Source organism: Capra hircus (assembly GCF_001704415.2).
Source record: "Capra hircus breed San Clemente chromosome X unlocalized genomic scaffold, ASM170441v1, whole genome shotgun sequence".
Classification (NCBI taxonomy): domain Eukaryota; kingdom Metazoa; phylum Chordata; class Mammalia; order Artiodactyla; family Bovidae; genus Capra; species Capra hircus.
Genome location: NW_017189516.1, coordinates 38,343,678 through 38,367,719, shown reverse-complemented (window position 1 = coordinate 38,367,719; position 24,042 = coordinate 38,343,678). Strand labels below are relative to the sequence as shown.

At 39.0% G+C, this 24,042-nt stretch overlaps 1 protein-coding gene across 1 annotated transcript in view; it reads right to left on the bottom strand.

The window, feature by feature from the left end:
* The window catches only part of DMD (dystrophin), a gene marked incomplete in the record, with an annotated part of 2,117,027 nt that overhangs the window by 422,213 nt on the left and 1,670,772 nt on the right, over nucleotides 1–24,042 (bottom strand). Inside the window, 2 exon segments of the mRNA XM_018043695.1 lie at nucleotides 3,839–3,995; nucleotides 13,042–13,214. Of these exon segments, the coding sequence (XP_017899184.1) occupies nucleotides 3,839–3,995; nucleotides 13,042–13,214 (330 nt within the window).

Below are 24,042 nucleotides of genomic sequence, written 5' to 3'. Positions count from 1 at the left end.
TTGAATATACTATCTAGGTTGGTCATAACTTTTCTTCCAAGGAGTAAGCGTCTTTTAATTTCATGGCTGCAGTCACCATCTGCAGTGATTTTGGAGCCCAAAAAGATATAGTCTGATACTGTTTCTACTGTTTCCCCACCTATTTCCCATGAAGTGATGGGACCAGATGCCATGATCTTCGTTTTCTGAATGTTGAGCTTTAAGCCAACTTTTTCACTCTCCACTTCCACTTTCATCAAGAGGCTTTTTAGCTCCTCTTCACTTTCTGCCATAAGGGTGGTGTCATCTGCATATCTGAGGTTATTGATATTTCTCTCAGCAATCTTGATTCCAGCTTGTGCTTCTTCCAGCCCAGGGTTTCTCATGATGTACTCTGCATAGAAGTTAAATAAGCAGGGTGACAATATACAGCCTTGACGTACTCCTTTTCCTATTTGGAACCAGTCTGTTGGTCCATGTCCAGTTCTAACTGTTGCTTCCTGACCTGCATACAGATTTCTCAAGAGGCAGGTTAGGTGGTCTGGTATTCCCATCTCTTTCAGAATTTTCCACAGTTTGTTGTGATCCACACAGTCAAAGGCTTTGGCATAGTCAATAAAGCAGAAATAGATGTTTTTCTGGAACTCTCTTGCTTTTTCCATGATCCAGCGGATGTTGGCAATTTGATCTCTGGTTCCTCCGCCTTTTCTAAAACCAGCTTGAACATCAGGAAGGTCACGGTTCATGTATTGTTGAAGTCTGGCTTGGAGAATTTTGAGCATTACTTTACTAGCATGTGAGATGAATGCAATCTTGAAAGAGTTATCAATATTTAAATGCTTGATGACTCAATCTAAGTTGGACTTGGAGGGAGACAAAGAGAAGATCAGTGGAACTAACATACAGAACCAAGAGTTATCAATAAGCTGGAAGTCCTGATACACCACAGAGAGGAAGCAGATGGGTATCTGAATAAGTATACTAACCAAGTGGGGATTAATTCACTTCAGTATGGTGGTTGTTAACCAGGACTCTACATACATCTCCCTAAAGGATATCATTGATCATCAGATTATTCAGTAAGAAGACTGAGAATGATAAGGACTAACATTTTATAATAATCAGGGAGAGTGAGGCTGCATTTATGACAAAAGGTAGGCTAGAAGGAACTGTGAAAAAAGTAAGTGGATCAAATTCCTCATCTTCAAGCTGAAAATCAAAGGAGCAATCACCATCTCACCTATGGAGGAGGTGGCTAGAATCCCAGTCTCCTGAATCCTAGTGCACCTGTCCAAGGATTCATCACCTTTGATTTCTGGAACTAGAATAAAATGATACCTTTCGTACAAATTCTGTCTCATCTCACTATATCATATAATGAATTCTACTTAAAATGCCCATCCTTCTCAGTGAACCCTCTCCACATATATACCAGAGTGTTTTAACTATATATTCAAGTGTTTAGAACATTTAAAAATATAGCTATTCTATCATTTATTGTTTAGTCGCTAAGGCATGTCTGAATGTTTGTGATCCTATGGACTGTATCCTGCCAGGCTCCTCTGTCCATGGGATTTTCCAAGCAAGAATACTGGAGTGGGTTGGCATTCTCTTTTCCCACAAAACTGCCTTAATATTCTGAATTATATGGAAGGAAATGGCTAAAGGAGAAACTGGCAGTTTGCTTGGCAATTATTTATCAACTCCTGGATCTTCTCTCGTGTTCACTTCCCTTTCTGTAATCTTCTATACCTTCTTTTCTGGAGTAATATAAACCCTTGACCTTTTTTCAAGACATGACTTTTGGCTGTGTCTTCATAGAGATCTTTCCTTTAAGTGCTGAACATACAAAAGTGGCACCATTCTATCAAATTTTTATTGCTTGATGGCACCCCACTCCAGTACTCTTGCCTGGAAAATCCCATGGACGGAGGAGCCTGGTGGGCTGCAGTCCATGGGGTTGCTAAGAGTTGGACACGACTGAGCGACTTCACTTTCACTTTTCACTTTCATGCGTTGGAGAAGGAAATGGCAACCCACTCCAGTATTCTTGCCTGGAAAATCCCAGGGACCGGGGAGCCTGGTGGGCTGCCGTCTATGGGGTCGCACAGAGTTGGACACGACTGAAGCAACTTAGCAGCAGCAGCAGTAATTTACTTGTTTTTCTATTCCCTTCTGTCCGTGCACCTTTTATTCTCATTTCAAATGCTCCTATTAGTATCTACTATATGCCAGACACTTTGCTAGGGACTAGGGTCTTGGAGGTTCAGCACAGCCAAGTCTCTGCCTTCCTCACTCAGAGCTTAGTGGAGACAAAAATATAATGAAAAACAAAGAAAGAAACAAAACAATTGATCTTTGTTGGAGAATGCTAGTGAGCAAGTTGTTATTCTGAAGACTGAGAAAGTAGAAACATTTACCCCACCTACCCTAGATGAACCTGGGTGCCCAAATAGTGGATGAGTATCCATTTTCTCTTCAGGGAAGCACTCCAGCTAATGGGCTGGTGGCTCAGTGATAAAGAATCCATCTGCCAAGCAGGAGATGTTGATTCGATCCCTGAGTCGGGAAGATCCCCAGAGAAGGAAATGGCAACTCACTCCAGTATTCTTACATGGGAAATTCCCTGGACAGAGGAGCTTGGTAGGCCTCAGTCCATTGGGTTGCAAAAGAGTTGGACAGGACTTAGTGACTAAACAATAACTCCTGTTAATAGATGTAGAAGAAATGATAGACATATGCAACTATTACATTGCAACCCATAGCCATTGATCACTAATAGCTGCCAAAGTCACACACACACAAGAGAAAACGAAGCACTATGTACCTCCTGGTGATGGGTGAATACATCGCTATCTATGAAGCAGTCTTACCAAGAAAAGTCAAGCGTGAATATAATCCAATGTGTAGAACTACACCATTCAGTAGAGCAGCTACTAGCCATATCTGAGCATTTGAAATGTAGCTAGTCTGAACTGAGCTGTGTTGTAGCTATTGTAACTGTAAATTTTTATATTGATTCCATGTTAAAATAACAATAATTATTATTCTATAGCTATGTAAGATGTTACCATTAGAGGAAACAGGGTGAAATGCAAAGGGAAACTCTCTGCACTATTTCTGGAACTTAACTGTGAATCTGTAATTGCTTCAAAGTGGGAAAAAAAAAAAAAAGGGATTTCAAAGACAAATTAGCCAAACACAATGTGTGGAACTTATTTCAATGCTTGTTTAAACCAAAAACTGAACCCCCTCCCAAACCTTTAAAACATTTAAGCCATGTATATGAGAAGTAGAAATTTGAATACTGCCTTAGTATTTGTCATGATAAAATTACTGTGATTTAAAAAGTGTTACAGTAACAATGTGGTTACCTTTAAAGAGCAAATTCTTATCTTTTAGAGATACTTTATCAAATATTCATGAATTAAATGATCTGTATCTGAGATTTGCTTTAAAATAATCAAGGATAACGTAAAGTAAGATTGGCCATGAATTGATAATTGCTGATTTTTATGGGTACACAGGGGTTTATTACAGAATTATGTCTGCTCTAGAATATGTTTAATATTTTCCAAAATAACACTTTACAGCATCACCAAAAGACATAGGCAAATCTTTTTTTTTTTTTTTTTTTGGTACAGACATGGGCAAATCCTAAATGATATTAATGCAGATGCTTTTGACATTTAAAATATAATAGCTTGGATTATTTCTAATTGACTTTTGGACTAGAGAAGTAAAAATGATTTCTATTAAACTTGATTTCTTTTTTCAAACTAATCTCAGTCAAAACTAATTTGAAAATAGTAATTGAATGCTTACTATATGCAAAGCACTATGCTTAAAAATGTCCTACCCTGTGTATATCATTCTGCTTCTGAACTGCTGGGAAATCGCCTCCAATAGGTGCCTGACGGCTCAACTCATCGTCTTTCAGCTGTAGCCACACCAGAAGTTCCTGAAGAGAAAGGTGCAGACGCTTCCACTGGTCAGAACTGGCTTCCAAATGGGACCTGGAAAACAACAGGAGCAAACTGCATGAGAATATCTTGAAAGATAAATGATGGTTCTAACAATCCCATTAAGGTACCTTGGTTGGTTAGTTCCATAGTGTGTAAATGTACTGTGAATTATATAGCAGCCCTCAATAAAAGGGGGCTTCTCTGGTGGCTCAGACAGTAAAGAATCTGCCTGCAATGCAGGAGACCCGGATTCAGTCCCTGGGTCAGGAAGATCCCCTGGAGAAGGAAATGGCAACCCACTCTAGTATTCTTGCCTAGGGGATCCCATGGATAAAGGAGCCTGGGGTCGCAAAGAGTCAGACACGACTGAGCGACTTTCACTTCACTTCACTTCCTCAATAAAAATCTGGCTCCCTGCTTTTGAGACCAACAAAATGGGAGGCTATTTTTGGGGGCAACTTTGAGGGAAGACTGTTTAGCTATATGTTTATTTTAACATGCAGAATTCTGAGACTTCTGGCATGAAATATACACTGGAATGGATTGTTTTCCTGAAGTGTTGCAGTCGATGACTCTTAATGTCTGTGGTAGAAAAACTTGGACCCAGTGACTAATATAAAGTGCTCAGTTTTGTGTGACTCATGCTAGGACTGGAATTCTTTCTGTTTTGAGAAATGGAAAGGTCTCTCCCCATATTTTGACTTTTCCATTTCTACACCCTAGGCAGCCTCTTCCATTGACTCCTTCCATCTGGCATCTGTTCCTCTCTGCTCCTCTCCCCATATGCTCCTCCTCTGCATCTACCCTTCTTTATTCACATGCACCTGGGATTTGTCTTCACTGAGTTCCAACATTTTCCGCTTTGTTTCCTTTGTGTAAAATGTGCTGAGACAACAACAACTCATGTGGAAAAGTAAAAATCAGACACTGGCCTGCAAGCCTTCCCCCAACATGAATAATTTAGGCAAGAGGCTGAGTGCTTTACCATCAACTGTATTTAGAACATGGTAATCCATAGAAGGCATTTAAGACTATACAAATGAATGATCTGTGTTATAGAATCTGTATTTCACTTGGGGATAAGAAGCTAAATTAAGACAATAAATCATCATCCAGAAAACAAAGAAACTCAGAATGTGAGTCAAGCTGTGCCCTCAGGTGAATCAAGAATTATGCTGCATCACTTACATCTTATCAGCAATTACTAATTAATTCATAAAAATTAATGCTGCCTCTAATATACATACAGTATAGTTTCTAACGTTGCAGAGATTGAAATGCAAAGTCACCAGGAAGAAAAGCATTCCCCTTTGCCATTTCATAACTTGGCCTGATACTTCAAATACCAGTTTCCTGCTGGTCTTAGTCAAACAGAATCACCAAATAGTACCTAGGTGCTGAAATTAAATTACTCTAAACTTTCTGAGGGATAATTTGATGATACAGATATGTCTTTAAAATGTGCAAATACAACAACCCACAAGCTTAAAACTAAGGAACTTATTCTAAGAAAATAACCGGGAATGCATGCAGAGATACAGGTAGAAATCTGTTATTTACACCACACATATGATTGATACAAAGTAGAAACAATGTAAATATTCAGTACTAGGAAAGTGCTTGCATATATATTAGTGAACTCATACAATGCAATGTTCAAATCCTGTGAATCCTGCATGATGTTCAATGTGATGATGTAGGCAAATATTCATGGACATGGAAAAGATCAGTCTGTCAGTGGTTAAGTAAGAAAGTAGGTTACAACAATGTATATCTCTTTTTCTAACGTGCTTGTGTGTGTATCCGTGTGCACATGCTTGATTGTGCATGAAAAATATTCTGAAACAACAACTAGTTTATCCCTCATAGCTGGATTTACACGTGATGTACTCCTTCATCTTTATACTTTTCCAAATTGCCAGAATTCTCTATTGTGAGCCATATAGACATTATATTCAGGAAAAAAAATGAAGGTATTTTCATCAGGGAAATTAATCTGTTCAAGACTCTAAGGACATTATCATCTAAGAAATGAATCATGACATATCATAAATATCATGAATTAAATGTAACAGTGAAGACTGCATATGGCATAGAGGTCAGTTCTTTTAATGTTTCTGTTCCCTCCTCCTATTTCAGTTATCACTTGCCTAGGATAAGCTGAAATGAGAGCTCCCTATGCAAGATTGTAGCTGTTTAATGACATGTAATGACTACTAGTAAAAAGGATTCCCTAGGGTGTCTGGAATTTGCAGCTTGGGCCCCTTGGGGGTAAAGGAGGCTGTCAAGCAGGACACATTGAAAGGTAGAGACAGGCACAGTACAGACATGGAAAGGCAGTGAATGCTAAATAAGACACTGATTAGATAAATATTTACTGAGTGCCACTCAGTCCCAATCAAGCACTGGAGTAAGGAGAGTGGAAGGTAAGGCGGGATATAAGGATGTCTAGTGCCTGGCCTCCACGTGTCTGGTGAAGGAAATAACACCTCCCTGCTCAAGGGCAGGCGGACCAAGATGAGTCTTCCAACTCCTGCTTTCTTTACATAAGGCAGTGCTACAACCTGTCCAGGATAAACGGTGCTGACCAATTATTAGCAGGTCAATGAAACCCTTTGTGTGCCTTAAGAAAGAGGCAAAAAAAAAAAAAAAAAAGCACTGAGACCCAGGGAATTCTGTTCTAAAGGATCTAAGAGAAACTTCCGGGACACAGGACAGCCAAGAGAGTTAACAGAGGAACAGAAGGGCCTGGGATCCTGTGTGACACAAAGCTCTCACTTTCCTAGGTGAGGGGGCCTTCTTTAATCATCCCTGAGGCATGGCGTTTGATCGCTTTTCCAAACATCTGATTACCTTAAGTACATATCAAATGACTTTCTGTTCCTTGCTGAAGCCTGAGGGTGGAAGGAAAGATGTGATATGTGGACAAAAACAACAAGCTTATAAAAGACAGTGGACAGTCGGTTCAGGCTGGAGAGGAGAAACATCAGTCAGATAATGGCTTCTGCTTTAAAACAACAGATAGCAAATCTATAGCCATGGTTCTCAAACTTTAGTGTGCATAAGAAACACTTGAGCAGCTTGTTTAACGTACAGACTCCTAGGTTTCACCCCAAGATTTTTGGCACTTGGGAAATTTTTTTAATTGAAAAAGATAAAAATAAAGTCTTACTGCTGATTTACAATATGACAGTAGTTTCAGGTGTACAGCACAGTTATTTGGTATTTTTGTAGCTTATACTCCATTTTAAGCTATTACAAGGTAATGGCTATAGTTCCCTATGCTATATAATATATGCTTGCTGCTTGTCTATTTTATACATAGTAGTTTGTATCTCTTAATCCCATTCTTTTAATTTGTCCCTTCCCTCCTCCCTCTCCCCTTTGGTAACCACAAATTTGAAATCTGAAAAATAATCAAATGAATGTATATGCAAAAAAGAAACAAACTCGCAGATACTGAGTTTCTAGAATTTGAACAAGGCTCTGAGCTCCAGCACCACTCTTAGAGGAAGAATTTCTTAAAGTATTTCCTATGTGCCCTAAGCATTACTTACTGGTTTCCACATGGCAAAGGTGGAATTTGCCAGTGACATGATTTTTAAGGAGATCTAACTGTAATGAAATGCTCTGAGCTCAGAAAACATTTTCTCTGGCCATGCTAAGCCAATGCAGTATTATCAAGACACATTTCTAATGCATTTGTTGGAAGCAGCTGCCCCATTTTTATTTTCAAGATTGTATACCAGATATTTCTAAATGATTAACCTATGTTTATATTTGGAGTTTTTCTTGAAAATGTTCCTTTGTATTTGTAATGACTGCCCCACCCCTACCCAATTTTATCATAAACTCTTAGGGTTAAAAGGAATTTTACCGATTATTCAACCTGCTTGTTTTGCAAATGCGGGAACTGAGACACAAAGGTACAAAGACACCTGCTGAAACACAAAACCTGAGCTGTCATATTGACATGGGAAATGGAAACTACAAACTTTCCTCATATGAGGAAATCTTTAACCTTGATGGTTTCCACCAAATGTTTTGGAGTCCCTGAGCAAAATACATTTCCTGCTAATTGGCAAACATACTCTATTTATCCCTACCTACTCAACAGAAAATTAAAGAGGATGTTTGAAGAGACACACTTAGGTTCTATGCATTTTCTATTAATCTTTATTAGTGAGGATAAGAGCTTAGGGGTTACTAGCTTTTAACAAGGTAAGTAGCAATCTTTAACAAGCAGATGATTTCTGTAATTTTTAAGGTTTAGGTAAAATGCAGAACCTTTAGGTATGCTGGGATATATAACTTGGTCTTTAAGAAACTCTTCAGTGTCAGGACTCTAAGAATTATAGGGCTGCTAAGGTGATTGTTATTTCTCTAGACACAGATATTTCAAGTGTGATTCAGTTGATGCCTAGTTTGAAATCCTTAATAAAACTTTACTCTGAAAGGCATCTATTCTTAAAGCAAAATGTGTTATATTGAATTCATTTTTCACTTTGACTTCCTTTATAAAACTAATGATATATCCCTGTATATCTTTGGTACTCTTGTGTAAAAAGATAGCATGCAGGCATACAGAAAGAAAAGGTAAGAGTGCAGAAATAATAAGGAACCACAGAAATAAAATGGGAGTTATGGGGCTTTAAATAAAGAGAATTAAGCTCAAAGAGAAGTAAACAGCCTTTTTTCCCGCTAAGAGATGAACTCCAACTTTCAAACATAATTAATATCTCAAGAATAAGGAAAAGGTCAGAGACACTCAGTGTCCAAGCAGCATTTTTCTTTCAAAGACAGAAAGACTTTGCTTTCTTTTGTCCTCCATCAGAGAAAAGACTTCTAATTATTCTAATTTCTAATACCTTGTACTTTCTAAGAGATTTCCTGCTGCTGCAGACCATACAATGTTGGGGTCCTCACCTCTCAAATGAATGCTCAAAACTTCATAAAAGGGATTATCTTTGTATAATATCTACAAGTTTTTCCCCCAAGTATAAAAACCTCACATAATATAAATTTTGCTGAGATTATGTGGATGTATGTGATTCTCATAGTTAATAATATATACGATAATCTGGAAAAAAAAATTTAGTGGCAGATTAAATTAAAATGTCTGTACTTAATTCTTATGTAAAAAATTCGCTTGATCACTTCTCAAATTATTCACATTTTCAAAATTAAAAACACAAGGTTTGTAGACACAGAACATTTTTGAATGGGAAACACCTTAGCTGACACATTGCCATGCTGATGTTGGATGATGTCAATGACTCTGTGTGTGTGCGTGTGTGTGTGTGTGTGTGTGTGTGTGTGTGTGTACTTAAGTAGAAAATTTTCACTCTATTCTTCTCCCACTTAAAGCAGTTAATCTTTAGTTCAATGGCACTTAGCTATTACTCAGTATTTACTTCTCTTTCTTATATCTCTTGGACAAAATGCAATGTGATAACACATGTAGAACAGATGGCATATACTTTCTTTGAACTAAATTATGAGATACAATTTCAGTTAAGGAATTCTTTTCTCTCCAAGACATTGTATTTACTTTCTCTTATATCATACCTTTGAACTTAATCAGTTCTTTTAAACATAAGAAAACCAAGGTAAAAAGCTCAATAATTTGCCATCACAAGGAGTGACTGTAGAATTTAAAATAATAGGATCGTAGATTTGCACGGGAACTTGAAGAGACCACCCGTGTGTCTGGTCTAACTTCCTCATTTCCACAAGAGAGAAAATTAAATTCTGAAGCATTAAAGTGATTTGCTCAAGAATAGATGCTAGGTACTAACAGAGCCAGAGGAGAAACCACAGGGCCCAGCTGTTGGTCCAGGACCATTTCAACTCTACCTCACTAACTCATTTATACTTGGAGTTTTGTGTTTGTCTGATTTAGCTGAAGGTAGCTAGGATAGTCCTATGAAACAACTCAGGAATACTTCAAAGAACTTGCCACCAAGTGTAATGAGAGTAGTACAGGGAAGACCTAGTAAAAAAGCAGAGAGGGAAACCTTGATTATGGAATTCGAGACAATATTTGAAGGATGAGAGGAGAGACTGTCTTCGAAGTGTGAGGACTGACAAATGGATATACTCATATGGGACAGTGAAAACATTGCTCGAGAGCAGGGAGGGGGTTAGAAAGCAGAATTTATTTGAAGCAGAGAATCCATGTTGGGCAGTAACGAAATGGCTGCTTGGTGAGGAAGGAAGTGGGAAACAGAGAAAGGACCAAAAGGGAAGGGGCTTATTAGGCATGGTTGATGGAGAGTGGAAGGTTCACTAGATTCTCGACACTAAATATAAGCTTCATGAGAGCAGTGATTTTCTTTGGTGTGTTTTGTCACTTGTGTACTCTCCATGCCTAGAAGAGTGTTTTTTACAGAGTAAATATCCAATAAATATTTGCTGAATGAATAGATAAATTAGTGAGTGAAATATGGGCACCGAGATGGAAGTTCTTGACCAGAGGGATAATAGGATAGAAACAGTGTCCAAGGAAGAATATTTTTGTAAATCTGTAATGGATGGCCTCAATGTAAAAAGACAGAGACAAATTTTTCACTACGGAATGACCTGATGAGGACTTAAATAAGAATCACAGTCATAGGAAGAGAAATATAAAAATGGCCTCAGAATCTTTTATGGAACAATGAAAAATTGTAAGTTTTCATTATAATGTGTTGTAGCTTAGTTAAACCCAGGGCTGTCTTTCCAGGGCATCCTTGGAAGTTTTTTTAATTGTGGTGACTTTTCACTATAAAATAATGCTGATGGAGGAACTGACCAGATCGGCAATGCAAGCTTTTCTGTCACTGATGGTTCTGTATCTAAGTGTTCCAGGGTTCATCTATCCTATTCCATAACCATCCCCAATTACTACCTCTACGTGCTTTTCCCAGCTGAACCCTGCCATTCAGCACAGATTGACTGATACCCTTATTTCAGCCAAGCGTCAGGAAATAAACTGAATCACTTTAATGTGAAGAATGACTTCCTTGCTTTTTTTATAAGTGAGTGTTTATAACACATTCTGCATTATTTGAGAGGCCTACTTATACTTAAGAGCCAAAACCACTGATCTGAATATTTAAATTCTCGAATCTGCAGTACCTCAGATGAGCTAAGGTAACTGTTTTCTACTTGACTAATGACAGCAAGAATTCAACTGCAGTAGCTGGCATATGGGAAATTGCTGAGAATGAAGAGCCCATATTTTGGCTGACATGCTGTTCGCCACTTTCAATTCTCCTTTTATTTCATCAAGTTCACATGAAGGAGAGAAAAGGCACTGGGTGATGTTCAGAACAGGTGTAGCACCTTTCTTTTTCTCTCTCACAAGAAAAGAATAACTTTTTTTTTTCTTTATCTACCGGTATCATTCCTATCTCACGAGTTTCATTCCTTGATAATGACAGATGTTCTGAAAGTGGCCGGTGTCATTACAGACACTGACCTCTCTAAGAGATGAACCTGTAGAACGCAAATGGAGCTTCCTTATCTTTGAAAATGCCATTGCCCCTTATTGCCCACAATGACACATCCATACAAAATTCATGGATCAAAAAGGGAGAGAAAAACAAATGCCTTGGAAGCTGGGGTACAAAGCTGGCGGGTGAGGGTGGGACCACAGAAATACAAATATTTTTCTCCTCCCAGAAATCAGCTTCTCTGTTTCATCCTTTCACATATTACATGTTTATGTGTAAACACTAGGTGAGACTTACCTTCTCCTTCTGCCTTTATATTCTCTGCCATAATACGATGGTTCAAAGCTCAGACTTTGGAGCCAGACCTCCCTATGTTCCAATCTTTGATCTGCCACTTACTAAGTGACCTTGGGGAAGCTATTTAGCCACTCCCTGTGTTAGCGTCTTCAAATGCAAAGAGAGGATAATAACAGAATGTCTCTCTTGGAGCAGCTGAGAGTGTTAAATGGGTCAACAAATCGACAGTGCCCACGACACTGCATGATATGTGAAGCATACCGTAAGTGTTAGTTGCCACCATCATGATTATGTCAGATGAAGTGCAGACTTCTACAAGAGTGCTTTCAAATGAAGAAATTCCAGTTATATTTTTTCCTCATTATAGAAGCAAAGACACTCTACGTCCAAATTTGGGACAACTTAGAAGGACTTATTAAGAAGAAAAACAATCTCCCTCTGGTCATCTCACGACCGAGTGGTGGTAACGACTCCCAGTGTGGAGTGCGTTCCACTTCTCCTTCCCTGCAATAACAGACCTCCTCTCGACAAAGAAAGAAAAGAGAAAAGGACACAGAATACTTTTATAAAGAGACATGAATTAGGCAAAGCAACTGATTAGAAAGCAGGAAGCCTACTGTGCAACCCCTGCACCTCCTATGTCACCCAGGGGGCCCCGGGCACTTTATTTCCTCCCTCTCCGTTCCTTAGCCTCCATTGAACTACTGCAAAATGGGTACAGCACGAGTGTCACTCTGCCCTCCTTACAACAAAGCTGGGACATATTCATTAACTTTTCAATTGTTAACACAGAAAAGGGCAAAGTGTGAAATAGGGGGGTATAGAATAGCTAAAGGCATAGCTTAGAGAGGATGTGGAAATGCAGTGTGAGAGGGAATGAAAGGCAGGAAGGAGCTGTCATCTCTCCCTAGCCATGGGAGGTCTGGGGAGATTTCCTTTAAGTTGCTAACTATAACGTGTTATGGTATTTGAAGAATGTCCTCAGTAATGCATTTAGAATAATGCCAAAGAAAGAATTCCATAATAAACATACATCAGTTTTATCACTTTTTGAATCACCATGTGATAAACCAAGAGAAAATGCTATGAAATCAGGATAGCTGAGCTTCTCATTTGAATTCACTCAAATGTCTTCATATATATGTCTCCCATGGTTATAAAACAGCACCATTCTGATCGCATCTGAACCCTCAGCTATCATCTCCATACGGAGCAAATAAATGATTCATTTATTAAAAATAAAACAAGTCATTCTGAAACTGGAGGATTTACATAAACATAGAAGATATGGTGCTAGGAAAATGAGGGGAAGGTTACCATTTTAATTTCTTTCTGGCCTATTTTCGTTTGGGATCTTTTCTTACCTGATGTTGAGAGACTTTTTCCGCAGCTCACTCCACTTGAAATTCATGTTATCCAAACGTCTTTGTAACAGGACCGCGTCATCAGAACCTTCCAGGGATCTCAGGATTTTTTGGCCATTTTCATCTAGGTTGTGATAGATATCTGTGTGAGCTTCGATTTCTCCTTGGAGGTCCTACGGGGCATCAGTGAGAAGAACACATGCAGAATTACTAAACAAAAAAGAGACCGGCTGTGACTGTGAATTTGGAGAATGGCAAAAAAAAAAAAAAAAAAATAGACTATTAGTTCAAAAGGCATTTTAATGGTTCAACTAACAAGAAGATATACCTGCAACTAACAAGAAGATACACCTCCAACTCTTCCTGGTATATTATCTCTTTATGTTATTATGCAAATTCAAATTCGAAATGGGCGTCTTACTAGGTATAATAAATTTATTCCTTGAGATGAATTGGGACATAATGTATTTATAACTTTATAAATTTCTTAACTTCTGTCTTCCAGTTCATGGACAAAATACACTGTTTTATGGAAGTGATAGGAAATAAAACTCCGTGATTAAGTGCACCCTGGTGCCAATCACCATATTACACTCTGAGTCAACTCATATTTTCCAAGCACATAGTACTGTGTAGAATTGACTCTAACTACAAAAGCATGGAGAGACTAATCAACAAGGTTGAACTGGTTCATAGCACCAGCACATTCATGGGATTTGATCATACGAGAGAATCCTCTTGACAATAGACATTAAATTCACCTTGGTAAGACAATCTCATACATTTATTACAGCATCACGTATTTGTAAGATTTCCCATTTAAAATCCCATCACATTTTTAGGCTCAACAGGTGGAAAAGTCCAAAGGACCTTTATAAGAGTTATAATAAGTGATGCCTTCAACCTCATTTGTCTATACACAGATCAAGAAAATTATCATAGTAGAAGAATCTGACCTTTACATGGTATGTCTTCCTGTGTAACATTTTCAGCTTGAACCGGGGACTACAGCACTGATCCTGTTGCATAGCAATCCTGAGAAAACCCAGCGACTGAAAGAGCCCTGCTTTAAAATGCCAACTTTGCTTACATTCTGTTGACAGAATGAATTTCAGAGCACAGGCCTCACCAGTCAATAATAATAAACAGCCACTTTGTACTCCTCACTAAACGGTAGCCAGGCCTGTGGATGTGGGAGGGACCTCGCGGAGAGGAGGCCTGGAATATGCAACTGACAGTTTATATTACACAGCCAACTTTTCTTATCATTTTGCCATTATAAGCCAGAGACATTATAAATTCACTTTCTATGTGTGTTTCCCTCCTTGTTCCCAGCAGAACGGTCAAAGCCAAAGGAACATTCCTTAGAGAGCTGCTGGCTACTAGCATTCCTTTCTGCCCACACAATGAATGGAGGCTTTGTACATTATCTGACTTGCTCTGAGAGATTTGTATGCTTCTGTTCAACAACTTTAAAAATTCATTCTGAAGCTCTGAACAATTGGATTGATCTGTGTAACTAGAAAAGTACCCCCCCCCCCGCACCTTTCTAAAATTGAATTAAATTGCTCTTCTAAAGGAAGGAAGGAAAAGTGGCAGCAATAACATATTACAAAATCTGAGGAACTGGCCTGTGTTTTCAGTCACAGCCTCTTAGATACAGGATTTTGAATGTTTTAGGGGGTCAGGTAGATTGAAGATGAATGACCCCTGTCACGGTTTTGGGCAGCCAAAATATCACTCATGGACTCTAAGAATTGTCTCATTCCCTTCGACTGGAAGGCAGGAGGGGAATGTGGAAAAATCATGTTTGAATTTGAAAGAATAGAAATACTAAAACAGATCGAGGAACATCTATCTTTATCCCATCAAAAACAGGCTTGTTCCGGAAGGAAATAGCCTGATTTTGAAACTAGCTGATGTGGTAGAAAACTAGTATTGGGCTTCTTGCTGAACGGAGCATGATCAAATATACATGCAATTTACATTTGTGTACCTACATGGGAAAACACGCTCTGCTGAATATGCCACTTCTTCAGTGAAAGAGCAAAGTGAGGTTAACATATCTAAATAATTCAGGACTAAAACCCAAACAGATTCAAGTTCTCAAGATAATGCCCCCTACTTTTCTCTTTTACTTTACTCTTCTTGTTGTATTTGATTTGTTTGCTACCTAAAACTGTACCTCAGAGCATACACTTAAGGAATTAAGATCAAACCTCTTGTTGTCACCAAATGAAGATATTTTGACTGATACAATCAGCTTTCTACATTAGCATGCATATAAATTATAGTACATTTGAATTTTTACATCCTGCATTTAGAGCAGAGACCCAGGCTCAACCAATAGTTCCTTAGAGATTATGTGTATTGTGAAGTCATCAAGATTTTGCTAAATAAATGAGAGGTCTTCCCAAGCACAAATAGGATGGTGATGCATGGGTCTGCTAATTTTCATCTTTGCCATTTACACTGCCCTGAATTTAAACATTTGTGTTGCATCATCAAGAAAGAAATGAATATAAAATGGATAAAAGCAGTATTTGTTGAGGACCAGTTATTTGTCTAGCCATAGCACTGTGGGAAATATAAGAGGAAGGCAAAAGACAGTTATCCTTGTACTTTTTCTAGAATCTAGTGTGCACTTTTTCTTTAACTCATTCATATTACTAACTACACATTGAGAATTCCCTGCCAAACCGCATAGATACTCAGATTAAAATTTCTTCCCTTGGCGATTCAGAAGTAGTTTAAGGAAAGTCCTAACATTGGCAAGAAAGTAACTCAACTCAGTATTACTTCTCTAATTAATGATGGTGGTTTTGAGCAACAAATGTCACATGTATAGTAAGAGCGCTTTACAGTTGACAATGCAGTTACAAATGTATCGCTTTAGTTATTCCTACTCCTTGCCCTGTGAAGTACATGGTATTTTCTCTGTTTTACAGATGAGAGCACTGAGGCTCAATAATGTGTAACCGACTTGCCAAAAGTGTTAAATGTGGTCAAGGGATGCAGTTCTTTTGATTCTGCAAGATCGTAGGCTGTCTACACACCATTTGCGATAAGCACTGGCTATAACGAACAGTGGTTATTTATTCAAGCTGAACAAGGTTACTGCTAACAAGGAGAAAAAAACAACTATTGAGGCAAGAGCATACGGAAACACAGCATTGCTGATTTTGATTAAAATTTACCCACACGGATCGATTTGTTCAAAATGAAAAATGGAAACCCGACTACCCTTTTCATTTTGCGATTGGGCATCTGGGACCACCTGTGAGCAAAACTTCTTTGCATGGAGGTTTCCTTACTACAAAATACCCTTGCTGACAGAACAGAAATTCTCTCAGCACTACTTCATTCCTTTGTCTAAAGGAACCATATGAACATCACATGTAATGAGGTGACATTACAGCGTGGACACAGTTTGACCATGTTCTTTTGGGTTGGTGGACTGGTAGGGATTCTGTCAAGCTACAGGGCCCAGGTTGGTTGCTCGGCCATGGAGATGAGTATCCGTGGGGACCAGAAGGTTTCTTTAGGAAGTTGGCATGCTGGAGTGGAGATTTTTCAGTGCAATCAGGCAGCAAGAGTCCTAGGCAGGGAGGGAGACATCCACAGGGGAAGTAGGAAGGCACTTGCTCACACTAGCACAAAATTACCACCATGGCATTTATCTTAAGATGAACCTTTAGACTCAGGGACCCCAGAAAAGCAGGAAGTTGGGATGCAGAGTCAAGTGGACTTCTCAGAGGAGACCCAACCTGGGCAAAAAGTAATTTCCACAGATATTTTTAAGGAGTTTTATTTCACTCCTGCCTTAACAAGAAAACATCCCTCAAGCCTTAGTTGCTACATTCAATGTAAGTTTTCTCTTCTTTTTGTGATTGCATTCTTTAGGGAGAACAAGAATTAATGAACGGGGGGAAACGGATTTGTTATATAACAACAGAGGCCAAGCAACAACATATATAATAAGACTTCCTTTACGGCAGACACTGTCTAAAGTACTGTATATACATCAGCTCATTTAATCCTCTCAGTAACTCTCTAGGGTAGGCATTATGAATATCTTCTCTTTACACATAAGAGAATGAAATTACAGAGAGATTCCGTAAAAAATGCACAAGGTCACACAGCTAATAAACCATGCAGAGATTTTTCAAACCCTGGCCGTCGGACTCCAGGGACTGGACTCGTACCCACTAGGCTCTATTGCCTCTAACTTTTTTCCTATTAATTAAAAAGGTTTCCTATTAATTTTTTCTTAGTAATAATACTCTTGCCCAAATTACAGCAATTCCAGCACTACCATTAGACGAGGTAGACTAACGCTGTTTTCTGTATTCCAAGAGTGATTTTACAGTTTTATTAATATGGAGACTGTTAAACACATCTGAGGCAGTGGACAGATATACCCAATTCAACAAGAGAGAGCATAAAATAACTGAGAAGATGGGTGCCACTGCAAAAAGAATATGTAACCCCTCTCCTCAGAAAGAGACCTTTAGTCTAAAGTTATGTATAATTATGGAGCAAATTTCAACTGTGAATATCAAGGAAGTTTGGATATGAGACAAGTAATACGTTTACTGGAGGGCAGTTTTAGACGTAAGGAGTATTGTGTTTCCGGGGAGCATTTTCAAATCTCACCGCTCCTTTTCTGAGCATCTAGACTCCTTCTGTCATAAGTCGCCTTTCTTAGCCTCCAGGGAAAACTGACGGGAACGTGCACAGACATAGCTTTAGTCTCTTCCTCCTCTTTTCATTAACAGTTGCAAGAGTTTAAAGACTCTTCTATCTCCCTGGCTTCACCAAACATTAAATAACAATACCTTACCTGCTGGGTTGAGTATTATATGGAATAATTTTGGTAATATACTTTGAACATCGTCCAGACACAATAAGCCTTTAATGTGTGCCGTGTGCTCAGGTGCTCAGTCGTGTCCAACTCTTTGCAATCCCATGGACTGGAGCCCGCCAGATTCCTCTGTCCATGGGATTCTCCAGGCAAAAATACTGGAGTGGGCTGCCATTTACTACTCCATAAGCCTTTAATAAGGACGATGTAATGATTTCTTATGAGAATCAATGTGGGGGAAAGGGGGATGGAAATAGACTTTACAAAGTCATGGAACTTCGTTTGAGCCTTGAAGGATGGAGAAGGAAGAGAGGGGTGAAGGGAAGAGGAAGAGGGTATTTGGTGAGAAAAGCCTGGAAAGGGCAGAAATGTGGGAAGGAGTTTGGGTTATGAGCTAGTACAACAAATTCCATGACCTGATTGCAACAGACAATGAGTTCTAAGAAGAACCAGGTGGAATGGAGTCAAGGTCCTTAAACTAAGCAGGATAAAGACATTCTTTCAAGAAGCCAGTAAGAATAGAGTCTCATAAAGAAAATAAAGGACAAATATGAGATTATTAAATATTAAATTCGTATGATTTTGTTCAAAAAGTAGAATGATCCAGGGTGATCTTAAGTAGCAAGACAACCAGGGAAGAATATGAAAAGTTATAAAAGCTTTATTAGAAGAAAAATAAAGAAGGACAATGCCAAGAATTAGTTACTGCTACACTCTTCTTTTTATTATCCAAACAAATGGTTATGATACTATTCTGAAACACCAGGTAATAGATTCCACATATTCTCTTTCCTATGTGTATGGTATTATTTGTGTCTAGAAAAGAACTCAGCAAATGATAATCTCCTTATCTTGAATATAACTGAGAAGCAATAAAACAAAAACAACAAAAGATATAGGAAGAGTAAGTGACCAAATCTCCCTAAAAAATTCATTGCAGACACACCATCTCTAATCTTTTCTGAAAGCAATTAGTATGTGAATAATGATAAGGTCATTAGTTCTCTTTACCGGTAATTTTTGCCTAATTCAAATAAGTTTGATAGGAAAAGAAAGGGTGATGATCTGGTTTCCAAGAACTTAAAAGGTCAGAATCAGGAGATCCAAAATAGGAGGGAAGTTATCCTTAAGGGCTAAACAGAGAGCAGCAGGAAGTGACCCCTGACAGAGAACCTTAAAGGTGTAAAAGGAGCCCCGGGCACTCAGGGTTGACCAGGGTCACACAGTGTGGAAACTAACAGCCCTACATATATTATTTACCCTTGCAGGCATTACCTAACTTTAAAGCAAAGCAAAATAATTAGTGTTAATGACAATGATCCTGAATGAGCCAGAAACAGGCAGATTTATGTTCAATAAACTCTATGTAAGAATAAAGTAGTGTATGTAAATCTCTTTGAATGAATTTCTCCAACACAGTTATTCTGAAAAGGTGTTGATGCTTTAAAGAAGTTAAATAAAACAAAATTAAACATGCCAAAATAAAGCTCCCTTAGCTTGGTTATCTAAAATGATTTGTTAAACACACACACACACATTTCGTTATGAGAGCAGAAATTGAGTCAATCTTCAGAAACATGTATACCAATCTAAAAATAAAAAAAGCATGGGCTTGCATTTTGTGTGTCTGGTTTTTGTAATTTTTTTAAAAGTCATTTATTTTTATTGCATGTTACAGAAGTATCTGTCTGTTATGGACTGAAATTAAAACTAGCAAAACAAAACAGAATTATCCTTCCTAACGGATTTTTGAGAAGCACCCATAGAAAGGAATTGGACCCACAATCGTGACCTTATAGGGATTCTAATCTAGCTGCTGGAGTTCCTAACTCGCACAGGAAATGCAGCCAGCTGCACATTCACAGTGGGTATGACTCCGACTCCTTGTTTCTCTTCTCTACCTGGCTATTACAAATTTTTTTTTTAAAGCAGGAGAACTGTCATCCCCAGAGAAACTCGAGTTAATTTGAGGAGTGCAGTTTGGCTCACAGCCTGGGTGCTCTAGGTAGATAAGGAGTGTGTTTTCAGGTCCACTGCATTGCAATGCATCTTAAAGGAGCAGCTATGGATTTAGGTGCCCACAGGCTTTGCTTTAAAAATGGCTGTTATTAAGGTCCTCAGAGACTATTATCCTGCGGGTTTTGTTGTCTTCACTTTCATATCGTGTTCAAAAATTCTCACACTTAAGCACTCAAACACTGGTGAGAAGGGATCTGTTCTCCTGACGCAGTACATTCCCAGGTGCAAACCTTTATTTCAAAATCTAATCTTTAAAAATATCTGGCCTAGGGTGGATTACCCCAGAGGAAACGGAGCAAAATCCCATTTGTCAGTCTGCCCTAAGCAATCCCAAATGCTGGAAACACACGATGCTTTCTCTCCTTGTCTGACCCTCTGGTTTACTCTATTCTGAAAATGACTTTCTAAAGCTGAATGGCTCATTTCAGATATACTAGGCTGGATGTAAGATGGGATGTTATCTTTTTGCTTCTGCATCTTGTTTTTCCTGGTTTCTCTTTGTTCTGTCACAGTGCAAAACAGTCTGGCTACTTATTCATCCCACAAACATGCATTAAGTGCCTATTTTAAGTCCAAGATTTCATGCTGAGCAGTGGGAATCTATATGATTGATGTAAGAAAGGTATAGTCCCCAGGCCTAGTTCCTTCCTTCATCCCTTCCTCCCCTCTCTTTTTCTCTGTCCTTCCTTCCTCCCACTAATATTTGATATATCAGCACCCAGGTCTGTGGTGATGAAAAAACCCCGTATCTCTGCCTTTTTGACATTCACAGCATAGAAGGATGACAAGAGAGAGAAACAAGATAAACCAGGGAGAAATCTGGTAAACAGATAAATGTTCAATAAAATAAGAAGGGGCTCTGAAGGTAGCACATGAGGGAGCTACAATGAGAATAACGGCACAGATGGGGTGATAACAGCGGTGATCGGGTGCTCTGTGATTATCGTGGTCAAGGAACACCTAAGTGAGAAGGTTCAGGGTCAGCTGGGACTTACAAGATGAGAAGACCCTAGTCACGGGCAAACCTAAGGGTACCAAATTCCTCCCAAGTGAAAGGGCGGACCTTTGCATCAGCTCTGTAATAGTACATTCTAGCCAAGATCTTTCCTACGAAAGAAAAGTGGCTGGTTAGGAGGTCAGAGAGGCTGGAGATAGCGTGGAGCCTTGCTGTCCCATGGTCAGGAGTATGAATTTTATTTCAAGTACAATGGAAAACAGTAGAGACTTTTAATGCAGGGTGGTGACATGGTGTGATTTAGGCTTCAAAAAAATCACTACATTGCTACGTGGAGATTAAAGGAGGCAGGAGAGGAAACAACAGGCCAGTGAGAGGCCAGGGGCTCTAACCCAGAGGAGATAATGGTGGCCTGGACTGGGGTGACTGTAGAAGGAGAGAAGTGGACTGATGTGAGATATAATCCGGATGTTGGATTACTTACACATACTCAGGGATTGGACGATGAGGGTAAAGGAGAGGGGTATCTCAATGATGACTCCAAATTCTTAACTTAAGCAACAGACAGATGTATCATTAACTGAGATGGTGAAAACTAGGGGAAAGTCAATTTTGTGTTCTAGTTACATGTTATCCTTTAAAATGACTGTGAAGTGGAGATTTCAAATACATATATGAAACTCAGAGTTGGGAGTCTGGGCTGGCTTTATTTGATACTAAGACTAGTGGAAGTGATGGAATTCCAGTTGAGCTAGTTCAAATCCTAAAAGATGATGCTGTGAAAGTGCTGCACTCAATATGCCAGCAAATTTGGAAAACTCAGCAGTGGCCACAGGACTGGAAAAGGTCAGTTTTCCTTCCAATCCCAAAGAATGTCCAAACTAGCACACAATTGCACTCATCTTGCATGCCAGCAAAGTAATACTCAAAATTCTCCAAGCCAGGCGTCAACAGTATGTGAACCGTGAACTTCCAGATGTTCAAGCTGGATTTAGAAAAGGCAGAGGAACCAGAGATCAAATTGCCAACATCCATTGGATCATTGAAAAAGCAAGAGAGTTCCAGAAAAACATCTACTTTTGCTTTATTGACTATACCAAAACCTTTGTGTGGATCACAACAAGCTGTGATAGGAATACCAGACTGCCTGATCTGCCTCCTGAGAAATCTGTATGCAGATCAAGAAGAAACAGTTAGAACTGGACATGGAACAACAGACTGATTCCAAATAGGAAAAGGAGTATGTCAAGGCTGCTTATTTAACTTATATACAGAGTACATCATGTGAAATGCTGGGCTGGAAGAAGCACAAGCTGGAATCAAGATTGCCGGGAGAAATATCAATAACCTCAGACAGGCAGATGAAACCACCTTCATGGCAGAAAGTGAAGAAGAACTAAAGAGCCTCTTGATGAAAGTGAAAGAGGAGAGTGAAAAAGTTGACTTGAAACTCAGCATTCACAAAATGAAGATCATGGCATGCAGTCCCATCACTTCATGGCAAATAGATGGGGAAACAATGGAAAGAGTGAGAGACTATTTTTTGGGGCTCCAAAATCACTGCAGATGGTGACTGCAGGCATGAAATTAAAAGACACTTGCTCCTTGGAAGGAAAGTTATGACCAACCTAGAAAGCATATTCAAAAGCAGAGACATTACTTTGTCAACAAAGATCTATCTAGTCAAAGCTATGATTTTTCCAGTAGTCATGTATGGATGTGAGAGTTGGACTATAAAGTAAGCTGAGCACCAAAGAATTGATGCCTTTGAACTGTGGTGTTGGAGAAGACTCTTGAGAGTCCCTTGGACTGCAAGGAGATCCAACCAGTCAATCTTAAAGGAAATCAATCCTGAATATTCATTGGAAGGACTGATGCTGAAGCTGAAACTCCAATACTTTGACTACCTCATGTGAAGAACTGACTCATTTGAAAAGACCCTGATGCTGGGAAAGATTGAAGGCATGAAGAGAAGGGGATGACAGAGGATGAGATGGTTGGATGGCATCATTGATGTGATGAACATGAGGTTGAGTAAGCTCCAGGAGTTGGTGATGGACAGGGATGCCTGGCATGCTACAGTCCATGGGGTCACAATGAATTGGACACCACTGAGTGACTGAACTGAACTGAAGTATATTGAGGGAGAAAGAAAAGAGAAAGGAATAAGGGCCCTCAGAGCATGTCCTGAAACTAGTAACATTCAGAGGTTAGGTGGGGTAGAAAACCTAGCAAAGGAGACAGAAAAGGAAGTGCCAAATCAGTAGGAGAAAAACTAAGGAATTGATGTCATGCTAACCAAGAGAGGAAAAAGGGTTTCAAAATGGAAGGAGCAGGCAACAGTGTCAAACAGTGTTAAGAGGTTGGTTAGGAACTTCCCTGCTGATTCAGTGGTTAAGACTTCACATACCCAATGCAGGGGGCATGGGTTCAATCCCTGGTCAGGGAACTAAGATCCTACATGCCACATGGTACAGCCAAAAAAAAAAAAAAGAAGAGGAGTTTGGTTACATTAGAACAGAACACTGTCTATTGGATTTGGCAACAAAGAAACTCATTGGTTACCTTGGCAACAACAGTTTCAGAGGAGAGGAAGAAATAGATATAAGAAAAAGACTTTAGAAGGTTAATGGAACAGACAGGACTATCGGAAAGTTTGACTACGACATTTAGATGAGAAATAAGATAGTACCTGAAGAGCGATGAAGGATCAATGGAGTTTAGGGGATGATTTTTTCTTTTTAATGTTTATATTGAGAGCTTATACATGAGGTGGGGAATCTGATTTCAAGCAGTTGATGAAGAGTTACAAAGATCCATGTAACTAAAGAGTACATAAAGACATGAGTATGTCTTAAAGTCTGGAATGGATGGGGGTGATTAACATAGAGTGAGACAAAGTACTGCACCATGGGCAAGGCCTAGTCTTTAGCGTCGTAAGATCTGTTAAGGTTCTAATTACCTCACTTGCTGGCTTTGTGATTTGGGGCAAATTATAAAATACTTCAAAACTTGTTTTTTTTCATCCACAAATAGGGCTAATAATACTTACCTTATAAGGTTTTGGTAAAGACTAGATGAGGTGATGTGAGTAAAGCATCTAAACGCTAACTTAATGTCTGATCTGTCGAGAGCTTTCATTAAAACTAGATCCATGTGGACT